At 38.9% G+C, this 14,844-nt stretch overlaps 1 protein-coding gene across 2 annotated transcripts; it reads right to left on the bottom strand.

Annotated features, from left to right (window-relative positions):
* Window positions 1-4,025: 4,025 nt before the first annotated feature.
* LOC122931505 (gap junction beta-5 protein-like) lies at window positions 4,026-13,859 on the bottom strand. 2 transcript variants are annotated; one of them, XM_044285570.1, is made up of 2 exons: window positions 13,608-13,859; window positions 4,026-5,160 (listed from the first exon to the last, which is right to left on the bottom strand). In XM_044285570.1, the coding sequence occupies exon 2, from the start codon at window positions 5,139-5,141 to the stop codon at window positions 4,329-4,331; it is 813 nt and encodes a 270-aa protein (XP_044141505.1). In that variant the 5' UTR covers window positions 5,142-5,160; window positions 13,608-13,859; the 3' UTR covers window positions 4,026-4,328. The 2 variants fall into 2 exon arrangements, with proteins under 2 accessions (XP_044141505.1, XP_044141506.1); XM_044285571.1 differs by lacking the exon at window positions 13,608-13,859 and adding an exon at window positions 11,282-11,435.
* Between the last annotated feature and the right edge of the window lie 985 nt (window positions 13,860-14,844).

Here is a 14,844-nt window from a genome sequence, read left to right as displayed (position 1 = left end):
GATTGCTATCATCGAAGGAAAAATGAATTCCCAAGTTTATCAATACATTTTGCAGGAGAACTTAAGGCCATCTGTCCACCAGATGAAGCTCAACTGAAGATGGGTGTTGCAACAGGACAACGACCCAAAGCATAGAAGTAAATCAACAATAGAATGGCTTAAACAGAAAAAAATACGCCTTCTGGAGTGGGCCAGTCAGAGTCCTGACCTGAACCCAATTGATATGCTGTGGCATGACCTCAAGAAAGCGATTCACACCAGACATCCCAAGAATATTGCTGAACTGAAACCGTTCTGTCAAGAAGAATGGTCATGAATTACTCCTGACCATTGTGCACATCTGATCTGCACAACGTTTGGTTGAAGTTATTGCTGTCAAAGGAGGTTCAACCAGTTATTAAATCCCAGGGTTCACATTCTTTTTCTACCTGCACTGTGAATGTTTACATGGTGTGTTCAATAAAAATATTGTATCATTTCATTCTTTGTGTGTTATTAGTTTAAGCAGACTGTAATTGTCTTTTGTTGTGACTTGATGAAGATCAGATGACATTTTATGACCAATTTGTGCAGAAATCCATATCATTCTAAAGGGTTCACATACTTTTTCTTGCAACTGTATATAAATATTGCTATGGTGCAATAGTTACCAGACGCGTTTTCGAAACCAGGACAGTTTCTTCCTCAGTGTTTTTTTCTCATTATGAGATCACTACACTGAAGCTGAGAGGAAGAGAGGAGCAGGGTAGCTACTGAGCATTTTAGTACATCACTGAATGCAGGAGAAGGTAGAGCAGAATTTTGGTCACAGGAGAAACAGCAAGGGGTACTTATCTGATGAATGTAAAACTTTTTTTTTTTATTCACTTACATGCTAACCTGAAGGACTTTCTTTCCTTTCTGTGGTTGGGCTCATATAAGACAATCAAGCACTTGCATCTCCTGGAAAACATTGTAACCCTTACCTACCCTGCATGGAAAGTGATCCCTCACATATTTACCCCACAGGTTCATAGGATATGTAATGCCCCCACAATTTACTTCTCCACAGTCTAGAGAGAGATATAGTTACATATTTCTTTGATACAACGTAGGTAAAGGGCAGTATCTGAATCTAATATGAGCTACCACAGGAGACCTGATCCCTATAGTCCAGGAAGAAAAATGATATGTGCAAAGAAAATCAATGTCTCATATAACAAAAACACAGAGTTATAAAAGTTCTCACCACTGCTTTGGTATGTGTGTGGATGTGGAGTAGTTTGGATGTCAAATAGTCTCCTTAGGTACTTTCACACTAGCATTAAAGTTATCCCAATGCATTCTGAATGGGAAGCAATTCGTTCAATATGCATCAGGATGTCTTCAGTTCAGTCCCTTTTATGGTATTTGGCCGGAGAAAATTCCGGAACCGGATCCGGCATTAATTTCCATTGAAATGTATTAATGCCGGATCCGGTATCAAGTGTTCCGGAAAATTGGATCCTGTTTCCTGGTCTGTGCAGACCTTTAAATCTGTGAAAAAGATAAATACTGGATTAGTTTTACGGATAACACTAGAGAGACGGATCTGGTATTGCAACGCATTTGTCAGATAGATCCGCATACGGATCCGGAAACAAATGGCAGGCAGTTCCGGCAACGGAACTGCCTGATGGATTCTTCTAACACTAGTGTGAAAGTACCCTTAGTCTATATGGTATCACTCGTAGTATACATTTCTAGTGCTTTCTTCAGGTGGTCATCCCTGTGTGATTCCCTGAAAACAACACAACGGGAATTATTAGGTGCCCACTAGCAGCACTATAATACTTCTTCCTCCTCTACTTTTCCAAACTCTCCAGGTTTAACTTAGTCTCCAGTCTTTGGTTCCTCCGAAATCTGCACTGATCAAAGAAAAGAGAGACACATTGTGCAGCACCTTTAGATAAAATTCAACAAATTTTAATAGTCCTACCTACTTTAAAGTAGGCCCATAACATGTATTGGACTGAAAGCGCATAAAAGTCAATAATACATTAAAATGGACCATCCGTTCCCTCCTGACTGATTTTGCTGTTTTTGCTTTATCAGGAGAAGTGGTAAGGTGGTATGATAATGTATATTTTATTATGGTATACATTAAATTATGTTTTACAGTGGTTTAACATTAGTAAATTGTGCACATGTAGTCCACCTGGATACTTACCTTTAGACTTGGAGTGTTTATTGGTATTGCCAATCCAGCCCCCCAGAAAAACATTGCATGAAACATTTAAAAAAATCCCAGTAAATGTTTAGCAAACATAATAAAGATAGCACATAGGGTTGCTATCTGTGCTGTTACAGAACATACTGTTCTTTTGACCTCAGTAAATGATAGCAAAATTGTTGTGTGTATTACTTATGTAACATAAAATCACAGTAGTACTAACGTATTGCAGGAACGATATCTTAGATACAAAAGATATTAGACATTTCATAAAATCCTATCTATGTTAATGCTCCTATGTTGATATTCAATGCATGTGGTCTGTTACACCAGAATAATAAGTAAACTGATTGGATTTTGTGCATCTGCATATATAAGCATAGGAAATGCTGTAATAGAGGGGCAAGAAGTTGGTTACCATCCTAGATTACAATGTACACTTGCTCAAGACTCCTCACACTCCAAAGTTATCTTGGTACTTGTAGCTTGTACTTGTATGTGATATACATAGACATATCCTATTGTTTGTACTCTTTGTAATTCACATAATTACATAATTTGTGAAGATGCTCTAAAGAAGGTCTATGGATCTAGCCTAAGCAGCTTCTGAATAATACTACAGAAATCTAGCTTGACTTGTGTGCAGTCTTGAGCTACATTGTAATTTGTGTTGAGCGTGAATATTCAAATAGCGAATATTAATCACGAATATCGCAACTTCGCTAATTCGCGAATATTACGAATATAATGCTATATATTCGCTATATCGAATATTCGTCATTTTTTAACATCTGAAAATATGATTCCTCCCTGCTTTTTTTCTTGTGGGTCAATAAGTCATTGGCCCACAAGCAACTTAAGCAGGAAGGAATCATGTTTTCGTATGGAAAATAAAATGACGAATATTCTAAAAAACGAATACAGTTGCAAGAAAAGGTATGTGAACCCTTTGGAATGATATGGATTTCTGCACAAATTTGTCATAAAATGTGATCTGATCTTCATCTAAGTCACAACAATAGACAATCACAGTCTGCTTAAACTAATAACACACAAAGAATTAAATGTTACCTTGTTTTTATTGAACACACCATGTAAACATTCACAGTGCAGGTGGAAAAAGTATGTGAACCCTTGGATTTAATAACTGGTTGAACCTCCTTTGACAGCAATAACTTCAACCAAACGTTTCCTGTAGTTGCAGATCAGACGTGCACAACGGTCAGGAGTAATTCTTGACTATTCCTCTTTATAGAACTGTTTCAGTTCAGCAATAGTGAAAACTCACATCCGATGGTATATTCTAACCCACAGGCGTTCCGATAGTGACGGGGACACTTGTCGGGTAGGAGTATGTGAACGACCGTACAGATTGGAAAAAAAAAGATGAATATTCAAAATAACGAATATTCGCTATATTGCTGTAACTTCGTTTTTTAGAATATTCGCCATATTCGTCATATTCTAAATTTTAGAATATGATAAATATTCTAAAAAACAAAGTTATAGCAATATAGCGAATATTCAAGAAATACACATATAGACTGCAATTTAGCTAATATATTTTTTCCAAATCTGAACTTCAGAAGAGACAAAAGAAAATTGACTATAAAAAAAGATTATAGCAGTATATTAGCTAAATTGCAGTCTATATGTGTATTTTACGAATATTCGCTATATTGCTATAACTTTGTTTTTTAGAATATTCGTAATATTCTAAAACAAGAATATATAGCAATAAAGCGAATATTCGTAAAATACACATATTAGCCATAGCCATAGCCAACCATTAGGAAAGTTGCCTTATACAGTTAAAAGACAATTGCAATGTGCGAATAATTAAATTGCATTTTATTTGTGATAAATAGAATAATGACGAATATTCGATTTCAACTAATATAAGATGAATATTCAATCGAATATTCACGAAATATCGCAAAATCGAATATGGCACCTCCCGCTCATCACTAATTGCAATTTGGTTTGCAAACCCACTTGCCTCCTCTACACCCCGGGAGCTGTGAATTATTATACATTTGTGGTTATAATGTCTTAGCCCTGGCAAAAACACTTTGACCTATTTTAATATGGACAATAACAAATACTCGACTGTAAGTGCTTTAGTTCCCCTCCATCACTATGCAGCATTATTATTGTGTCTTTTTTGATCAGCTTTAGTACTTGAGGTATTGATATCTTCTGAAATAAAAATTGTCCTTTCACATTTATTTTGTTTGCGCCCATTGGCTTCACTGCAGTCAGAGTCTTTCTTAGATTTAGTTGGCTGGCCTTTGGACAGCATGGTCTCTTTACACTTCTTTCCAACAAGATATGCGGCTTCTATGAGGTTCAGAAGAATACATACAGCAGAACTAATTATCATGAAGAGGGTGAATATATTTTTCTCAGATGGCCGAGATATGAAGCAGTCCACAGTGTTGGGGCATGGAGGAAGAGTACATTTTACTATTCGAGGAAGAAAGAAATTTTCATAGAGTCGATAAAACACATAAATGAAAACAGAGTCCACCACGGCTTTAACCAGTAGGCTTATAAGATAGGTCCACCAAAGCCCACCTCTCTTCTTTCCAATGTCTTGATAAAGCTTGTCACAGTTCTCTCCCATCATTTCTTTACGCTTTCTTTCTCGACTTTCTCTGTATGCCACATGCATTACAACAAGAAGAGAAGGACATGTAACCATGATAAGCTGCAAAGCCCACAGACGGATGTGTGAGACAGGAAAATATTGGTCATAGCAGACATTGCCGCATCCAGGCTGTCGAGTGTTGCAGTCAAAATCTTTTTGGTCATCTCCCCAAACCCGACTTGCTGTTACTGCGTATACAAGGATCCTAAAGATGAAGACTATAGACAGCCACACACGTCCAAATTCAGTGGAGAATTTATTAACACCTGTCAGTAGAGCTTCATACACTCCCCAGTTCATTTCTGCTCTTCAGCATCAACTGAAAAATAAATGATATTTTATTTATTTAAATTTTTCTATATGCAATTTTTTTGTTGCCTAAACTATGAGATGATTATGGAATGATGCACCTATTCCATATTGTCATGTATGAGGGGTTGGGGAAGCCCTCTTATCATGTATACAACTGGGCTGCTATATTGATTTTTAGGCCTCTTGCACACTTTTTGTTTTACTTTCTGTTTTTTGCGTTCCATATACGGACCATATACGGAACCATTCATTTCAATGGATATGCAAAAAAAAAAAACGGAAGGTACTCCGTATTCCTTTCGTTTCCGTATTTCAGTTTTTCCGTTCCGTTCAAAGATAGAACATGTCCTATTATTGCAAAAAACAGAATGCACACAGACGTCATCCGTATTTTTTGCGGATCCGTTTTTTGGGGCGGACCACAAATTACTGAAAAAGCCATATAGTCGTGTGCAAGAGGACTTAAGTTGTATCGGCAAATGGCACAATATTGTTTTGGGTGAAAGATGTTTGATTCTACCTTTGTGAACCACACACAAGATTATGATTACAATATCAGTCCATTAAAGAGCTTGTCTATTTATTGGTCAGCAAGATAGCCATAGGGACTTACAACTGTAACCATAGTACCAGTTCTATAGTAAGCAACCCCTTTCACCATAGATTTAAAGGGAACCTATCATCTGGTTTCCGCCACTAAACTATGAACATGCTGTTATTCAGCTGGTATTTGGAGTCCCAAATTGAACTATAGCAAACCCATTTATCCCCACAACAGAAAGTAAATGAAATTCAATTCAATTCAGCCATGTTTCAGCAGCCCACAACCATGTTTGATCATCCCCAACCATGTTTCAGTAGCCCCTAGCTAAATGTTTCAGCAAAATGAGTAAAATGCAATAATTTGCATTCAAAGGTGTTTTAAGTTTACTGCAGTGCAGTCCTGGGAGATGCAGGTGCTTGATTGTCACATGAGACAAGCTGCTGCCAGACACGAGAAAATGAACTGACCATAGCTACAAAGGGATGAGCAAAAACAGCCAAAAAGGGTGAAACTTACAATCAAGAACAGCAATTTTTTTTACATTGCTATAGTGAAAATCGTAGTGTGCATTATAGCAGATATTTACATTTTTTTTTAATTTGAGGGATAACCTCTTTAAGGGGATTCTCACTTCAGCTTATGTTATGTCAATTATTGTATTATTATCTAATTATTAGCTATTAAGTAACATTCACTGCCCTGCAGTCATCAAGCAAACAGTCTGTGACCTGAATTGCATTAGCATACAGAGCACAGGCTGTATGTGATGGTGGTGGTGTGTTTGAAAGGGAGTTCAGAAATAATAATTGCATTGCCGGTATCTGTATCTCTTCAGCTATTCATACATTACAGTTGTTCAAGCCCATTTTTCATGTTGACAGATGCCCTTCTACTGTCTGCAGGCTGCCCACACTATATACATCTGAGTGATCTACAAAGGTATTTCTGAATATCCTTGCAGAGATAGGAGCTTATGCAGATCATGCAGCTGCAGTTAACTTGCAGGAAGCCCTTTGTCGGAGACAGCTGGGCTCCTGATAGAGAAGGCAAGCCCTTTTTTTTTGTTTACTTGCCTCGACAAGTTAACATAGTTAACATACACTTGTTTTTAACATAATAGGATTAGGAAGCATGGGAAAGGGATAGGTTTTGGACATGGGGTGGAGGATTGAGGATGAGAGACTAAGTAGCCCAAAAAACATCTCATGGTTAAGGCTACTTTCACACTGGCATTTTAGCTTTCCGTTTGTGAGATCCGTTCAGGGTTTCCACAAGTGGTCCAAAACGGATCAGTTTTGTCCTAATGCATTCTGAATGGAAAAGGATCCGCTCAGAATGCATCAGTTTGCCTCCGTTCCGTCTTCATTCCGCTTGCAGCGTTTTGGTGTCCGTCTGACCAAACTGAGCCAAACGGCTCCGTTCTGACACACAATGTAAGTCAATGGGGACGGATCCATTTTCTATGACACAGTCTAACACAATAGAAAACGGATCCGTCCTCCATTGACTTTCAATGATGTTCAAGATGGATCCGTCTTGGCTATGTTAATGAGAATACAAACGGATCCATTCTGAACGGATGCAGATGGTTGTATTATCTGAATGGATCCATCTGTGCAGATCCATGACGGATCCGCACCAAACGCGAGTGTGAAAGTAGCCTAAGCACTTTTTCTGATGAATGATTCAAAATGCATACATTCACTAAAATGGGCAAATCTTGCATGCTGCGATTTTCTCTGCGCGGATCATCGGCCACACATGAGAACTGGGCCATGGTCTATAATGGGTCAGTGTTCAGTCTGAATACAATCTGTTCTACACTTAGACAGCAACCAGATGTCAACATCACTTGTCTGAACTAGCCCTTAGTCTGGCTTTAGTTATTATTTGTAAAAAGAAGTACTAGAAGGAAGAATAATGTTTGCCAGTAACAGCAAAGTTGCAGAGAGGTCTTGAAACTAGCTAGAAATCACCAAAATAGGCTCATTTGGGCTTGGCTTATGGAATTACTCTGCAATGGTTTTAGGGAGTACTGAAGACCTGTCTTGATCATTAGGACAGTATAAATCCAATCTTTGCTTTCATTAAAAAACAGCACTTTGTGGGTTGCCTTCCACATAGAGGTTATTGGTGGGGAACTGGTAGATCCTGGATAAGTGTCAGTTTACAGGTCAAGCTAGTTTAAAAACATACTGTATGTCGACCCTGACCTGACCTGTTTCATTGTAAAAAATGTGCATAAGTGCATAAAAAGATGGCATTTTTAAAATAAGTTGAACTTTTCAGAAGACACCTAATTAGTAAATAGAGTCCACTTGTGCATAATTTATTCTCAGTATAACTACTGGTGTTCTGTGAAGGCCTCACAGGATTGTTAGTGAACATTAGTGATCAAACAGCATCATGAAAACCAAAGAACAAACCAGACAGGTCAGGGATAAAGTTGTGAAGCAGTGTAAAGTATGGTTTCAAGTTTTAAAGTGGTTTTCCACTTTAAAAATCAATTACCGAAGTTATTCAACGAAGTCATGCGCAACTTCGCAAATAACTTACTTCGGTTCATCAGAGCCTATACATTCTAATACTGTTCGAAAAGAGATCTCCATACAGTATTAATCCGAAGTTATGAACGAAGCGACTTAGGATGTAACTTCCGAAGCTTGCTTCGCTCATCACTAGATGTAATATTTAGTGATGCTTGTGAAGGTGGCAAAGCTGTGATAACCTACATTTGTCTTATTAAAAAGAGAGTGGCTATCAATGTTAATCATAGAGGAAGCAGTATTGGTTTAATAGTTTTCTTGATCTTAAACTGCTAATTAAAATGCGTAAAATATGACTAATGCTCCCTGTGTTCCTTCCCGACAATTGACTGCTCATTAGTGGAGGTGAAACACTACACTTGCATGCAGTGATTACCTCCACAGTATTAGGACGAGTGATGGCTACTGCGATCGTTCGTTCTAATTCAGCTGCATTGTTTCTGGGCAGCAAAGTGCTGTTTAGACAACATGATCTGCTGCCCAGAAATGCTAATTTACTTGCCAGCACTAATGACAGTTTCACGCAATGAATGAGCATTTTGCTCGTTCATTGGGTGATATACAGCACCTTTAGGCGGGAAGATTATTGGGAACTAGCGTTCATAGGAACATTTGTCCTCGAAAATCTGCTTGACAATTGGGCAGTGTAAATCCGCCTTAAAGGGATTATATCATGACATTTTAGGCCTATAACCTAAACATATGGCCAGGTCTGTACTAATAATCTGAATCCGAAACTGTCCTTATTAAATCTGCCTGTGGCTCTATTAGCACATAAAACAGGAACCTGACATTCAGCTACCTAAGGTGCCCAAGGGGACGTCGCTTCATACAGTGTACCCGTCTGCACCCATCTCCGTCTGGTGCCCAGCGCCGCCTTCCCAGTTGAAATCACCGCCCTCCCTGTCTATAGCGCCGCCTCTGCAATCGTCCGGTCCCTCGGGTTATGCCTAGTGCGCACGCGCGGGTTCTGGCAGAGGGACCGGACAATTGCGGAGGCGGCGCTATAGACAGGGAGGGCGGCGCTGGGCACCAGACGGAGATGGGTGCAGCCGGGCACACTGTATGAAGCGACGTCCCCTTGGGCACCTTAGGTAGGTGAATGTCAGGTTATAAAAACCTGTTTTATGTGCTAATAGAGCCACAGGCAGATTTAATAATGACAGTTTCGTATTCAGGTTATTAGTAGGGACCTGGCCATATGTTTAGGTTATAGGCCTCAAATGTCATGACATAATCCCTTTAAGGATAAATCAACAACTAAAAGGGTAGTCCTGGATTAGCCAAACGTGGCTGTTTTGAACGGGGATAAACAGTGGTATCATACCAATGGATATGTTTGGTATGTTAGAAGAAAGCAGCCAGGTTTTTAAACCCTGCACAACCCCTTTAAATGGGCACTGAGCAAAAGCTGAAAACAGTATACCAGATGGTTACCTGTTACCTCCAAGACCATCAAACCAAAGCATATCTCTTTTTTAAAGAGACACTTCAAAAAAAGTAATTTTTTTAAACACAATGGGGTTCATTTATTAACCTGAAATATGATTATATTAGGTGTTTTCAGGAGCAGATTGCATCACAATAGTTAGCTGCACCGCAATCTGCAACTTTTCCCCGCTCACGCCAGATCTAAAAAAGTCGGAGTGAAGTGGGCAGGGAAGGGGACGCTTGGTTTAGCCATAGAAAATGGCCTAAATGTAAACCAGCTAGGAAGCATGGACTTTATTAAGACCGACGTCTAAAATGCCAGCCTTAACAAATGAACTCCAATATTTATAGAGAACATTTTTTATTTAAGTTGTACTATGCCATTAAGAATTAGATATAAAACATAGTTGTTCTCTAGCTGTCCACTAAAATGGTAAGACATCCAAAATATGTAGTTAATCCATTGTCAGTTTACTGCTGCTATGAGAGGAAGATGTGAAACGAGACCCTGAGGAGCCAGTGCAGAGGATCAGAATGGTAGTGGCTCTGATAAGATGATGTGTCATAGTGTACTCTCTCAGGCCATTGTTCCCTGGGGATTGGTGCAGTGGAAAGTTGGTTTAAAGACAGGCCAGAAGTAAAATAATAAAAGTCTCTCTTTAACTGGATAACTGGTAGTATATCCAACAGTAGTTTGTACAAAGAATAAATTCTATCTCCAGATGATGAAGTTTGATGGTTGAATAAGTGGCAGTTAATCTGAACTCTGATGTGCTATCTTGCTGATGAATCTCCCATTTGAGCTTCTGGCTAACAGATGTGTTCTGACACTTGTGGATATAGTTGTCCACTGTAAAATGCAGGCTTTGAGTTGTCAAGCCTGAATGTTATCTCGGTGATGGGTGTTTGATCCATAGAGGCTCACCCACAGCAGGGTCTGTAAAGCTGTGGCTTGATGGTCACTCTGCTGACTGTAAACACTGTAGCTTTTCAAGTATATGTATGTTGGAATTTCTTGCACTCTCTGGTGTAGTGCTCCCACAGAAAAACTGGATAAAAAGCTGGCCCCTAAGACCCTTGGAGTAGGAGCAGTTAGCAGTGCTTCCTTCCTCCTCTATAGCTAGACTCCCCCCTCCTAGCAGGACTAGCCCACTCCTACCAAGAGAGGAGGAACCTGGCTGTTAGCCCTGTCCCATACCAGCCATACCATTACATAACAATAAGATACATAACATAACATAACATTTCCAGGTACTCCCAGGTACTACCTGCTGTGATAAAAGTCCAAGAATGATGAGCCTAAAGAACCTGGACAAGAAGTAAAATAAATGGAGTGACTTTCATATATAAAAAAACATCCACCTGTTTTTATTTTTTTTTTAAATATGTAGACTAGTCACATAGAGATTTTGCCATTTCTAGCTTAACACTTGGCACATTAAAGTAACAACTGCAGCAAAACAATCATTAAAAAACAAGTTGTAACTTGCTGCAATAATTAGTTAATGTGTTAAACGTGTCAAAATAGAAAGGGATACAAGTGTATACTATACAGAAAGCTATTATATTTTGCTATACATGGTTATAGCATTTCCTTCATGCCTTACATTTCTCAGGGGAAGATCATCCGGAAACGTGACATGTTGGTTTTCAAATTAGCTCTTCTCAAAAGGAAGAAAACTCTCTATAGAGCCACCTATAGGTAGTAAAGGTGTTAGTCAGCTGGATCTATGCAAGGAGAAATAGCACTTTAAAAGACCTGCATTAACATCATCTCAGCCAACCAGAAAACTACTCTGCACTGATAACGAGCAAAAACTCAGAAACAATGCTGTCTGTAGAAAGGTGTCTCAGATGGGTCAGACATTGACTCACAGGGTAGCTACCTACACATGACCCTAGAAAGACAGTGTTCTTCCTTCTGGAGGAGAGCTAATTTACATATTTTTTCCATGACCTTAAGAATTGCTACACCGATTGGATCTATGCAAGGAGAACTAGTACTTTCCAAGTGTGTACTTGCGCCAAAGAAAAAGTCTCTCCTTTTGTTTTTAACTCCTTCCTGATATCTGTGGTACGTGTGGCGATTGTGGAAGCCATTCATTTGTTGTGGTAGCCTTGGTCCCTCTAATGGATATGAGGCTACCACAGTGACAGTTCCTATGGAGCCCTATCTGTGGCACAGCGAGCACCATAGTTCCTATTTAGCCCCGCCAGAGAGCAGCGGGCAACATAACCAACAAATTTCTCATGTTTTAAACAGCAGATACCATTGGCAAATGTCTGTAATTGGCAATAACACCAATCATAGATGTTTAACCCCTCAGATGCCGTGGTAAATTTTGACAACAGCATCTGAGAACATACCCTCTTGGGGCCTAAATGGATACCCTGTGCTGCGATAAGCGGAGCCATTCATTACTTTGAGATAGCCTCAGTCCCTCTTAAGAATCCGAGGTTACGACAGTGATAGTTCCTATGGAGCACTGCCTGATGCAGGGCTCCATAGGAAAGTATTGAATGTCCCATAGACTGCACTGGTAATTCATTACAATCTATGGGACAAATGATCTAATGATCGCATGCTCAAGTACACTAAGGAGACTTAATATAAATGCAAAAAGAGGGGAAAAAAGTTTTTAAAAATCTAAAAATTCGAATAATTCCATTTCCCCATAACAAAAATAAACAAAAAAATAGACATAAAGAGCATTTGCACCACCGCTTCCCAAAACATCAGTACTATTAAAATATAAATGTATTTATCCCATATGGTGAACTCTTTAACAGCGAAAAAAATAAAAATGGCCAATTTGTCGCATTTTTGTTGCTTCACTACCCTCCAAAAATGGAATACAAAGTAATTAAAAAGGCATACACACTCCAAAATCATATCACTAAAAACTCCACAAAAATTAAGGACTCACATAGCTCTGTAGACTGAAATAGTAAAATGTTATGGTGGTCAGAATATGGTGATGCAAAGAAAGAAATAATTTTATACTAATGTTTTTATTTTTATTTCAGAGAAATACTATATTAATGTGATATCACTGTAATTGTACTAACCTAGAGAATGAAGAGATCAGGTCAGTTTTACTGTATATGGAATGCTGTAAAAGCAAAACCTATAAAACTGTGATACAATTGACATTATTTTCCATTTCCACCCCATTTGGAATTTTGTCCAGCTTCCCACTACACCATATGCAAGATAAAATGATGCTATTAGAAAGTACAACCTATCCCCCCAAAACCAAGCCCTCATATGGCTATGTGAACAAAAAATAAAACTGTTATGGCTCTGGAAAGGCAAGGTGTAAAAAACTAAAATGAAGAAAATGGAAAATCGTCACGTCAGGAAGGGGTTAATATCTGATGGAACTAAATACTTCTCATAAATCAATAGAAAAGGTGGACTGATTCCTTTTAATGTCCAATAATTTGAGTATTAGGTAAAGCTTTAAGAAGTTATGACTATGATAGTGACAAGAAAGGGAATTATGACTATGGAAGTGACAAGAAATTAACTTAGTCCTGTACTGCAGTATTCATTCTTAACTCTATTATATAGAGCAAAAACTGAATGTACAATATGTATATCAGTAGCGACTTTTTACCAAAAATATGTGCTCTGTCCATTATCTTTTCATCATAGTTTGGGGTCATTGAACTTTGTTAAATGAAATTCCTGTAAAATACTGAGCAGTTTATGTAGAACATAAAGAAAGATACAAAATCATCTCTTAATGCTTTTACACATGTTTACCAACAATAACAATTAAAATGTTTTTCTGTAAGGTTTAAAAAACGGATTCAGTACATAAAGAGTATATATAGGAACATCGTATGTTCACAATACTATCCTGATCACAGCATTTGTTCCTTTATAGTGAATCACTGCATCTTATTCAAAGTCATAAAACTGCTTACCTTTAACATAGGTCAATATATTCACGTGCCTAAACCACCGTAAAAGAAAAACGACCACCTAAGATCCAAAACTATCCTCCAGTATGTGCCTTTAGTCCAAAGTTACTGCTTTTTATCAGACTTCAAAGTTTAAGCTGTCAGCCATGTCTTCTCTCCGTGTACAATTCGAACACAAAGAGTGCCTGGGTGTGTCAAATACCTGAAGGTGGAGTAGAAACTAAGGAATTAGATTCTTTCCTTCAAGCATTTTAACTACATTATCCTAAGATAAATACATGTTTAGGGTAAATATGCAGCAACCTAGGCAAAAAGCATTGGCATACAAATAAACCAGACTAATACAATATATATATATATATATATATATATACTAGCTGGTGACCCAGCGTTGCTCGGGTATTTATTTATTGCAATTTTGTATTAAATAACTTTCACAATGGCCGCCCCTTTAACGGTGACTGCCCTTTTAACCCTTTGAGGACCGACCAAGGGATGTATTTGTCCCATGTTTTTAATTGCCTGTATCATCTGATTAAGAACTTAAAATACTTTTTTTTTTGTTTTGAGTCAAAATATTAGTTCTTATCAACAAATGGATCTTTATTTATTGTTCAAATACATTCTTAACCTCTTACGGACACCTGTACGACCTGATGTCCTGGTACTTAAGGACACAGGGCGTACAGGTACGCCCTGTGTAGTTCCGATCACCGCCGTGCGGCGGACGGTGATCTGGACAAGGTGTCTGCTCAAATCATTCAGCAGGCACCTTGGTACATTGCCCAGATGGGTCCTGTGACCCCCCCGTGTCGGCGATCACAGCAAACCGCAGGTCAATTCAGACCTGTGGTTTGTGGCGTTTCTGGGTTATTCGGGTCTCTGGTGACCCGATAACCCGGAATAGAACGGTGAACGGTGGTGTGATAATACACCACCAATCACCGTCCTTAGATCAGGATCGCTTCTGATTGGCTGGCTGGGCGGAGCGGCAGATTTGAATTGCCGTAGCTCCTCTCTCCGCTCATACACGTCCGTGGAGCGGGGAGAGAGAGGAGCCTCCGGCTGCAGAGCCGGCAGAGTAAGTTTTTTGTGCCATCAGGCACAAAACAGCATATTAGGGACAGTGAGGGAGAGGTAGGGAGAGGTAGGGAGAGGTAGATTAGGCAGGGATAGTGAGGGAGAGTTAGGGGGATTTATTTTTATTGTGGTGTAGCACCCGGATCGGGTGTCTGGGGTC

This window comes from Bufo gargarizans, chromosome 3, assembly GCF_014858855.1.
Source record: "Bufo gargarizans isolate SCDJY-AF-19 chromosome 3, ASM1485885v1, whole genome shotgun sequence".
Taxonomy (NCBI): Eukaryota; Metazoa; Chordata; class Amphibia; order Anura; family Bufonidae; genus Bufo; species Bufo gargarizans.
The sequence above is the reverse complement of the archived record's forward strand: the minus strand, read 5'-3'. Positions and strand labels throughout refer to the sequence as shown.

Coding starts and splice junctions, on each gene's coding strand:
- LOC122931505 (XM_044285570.1), bottom strand. CDS start 5,141: ATGAACTGGGGAGTGTATGAAGCTCTACTGACAGGTGTTAATAAATTC.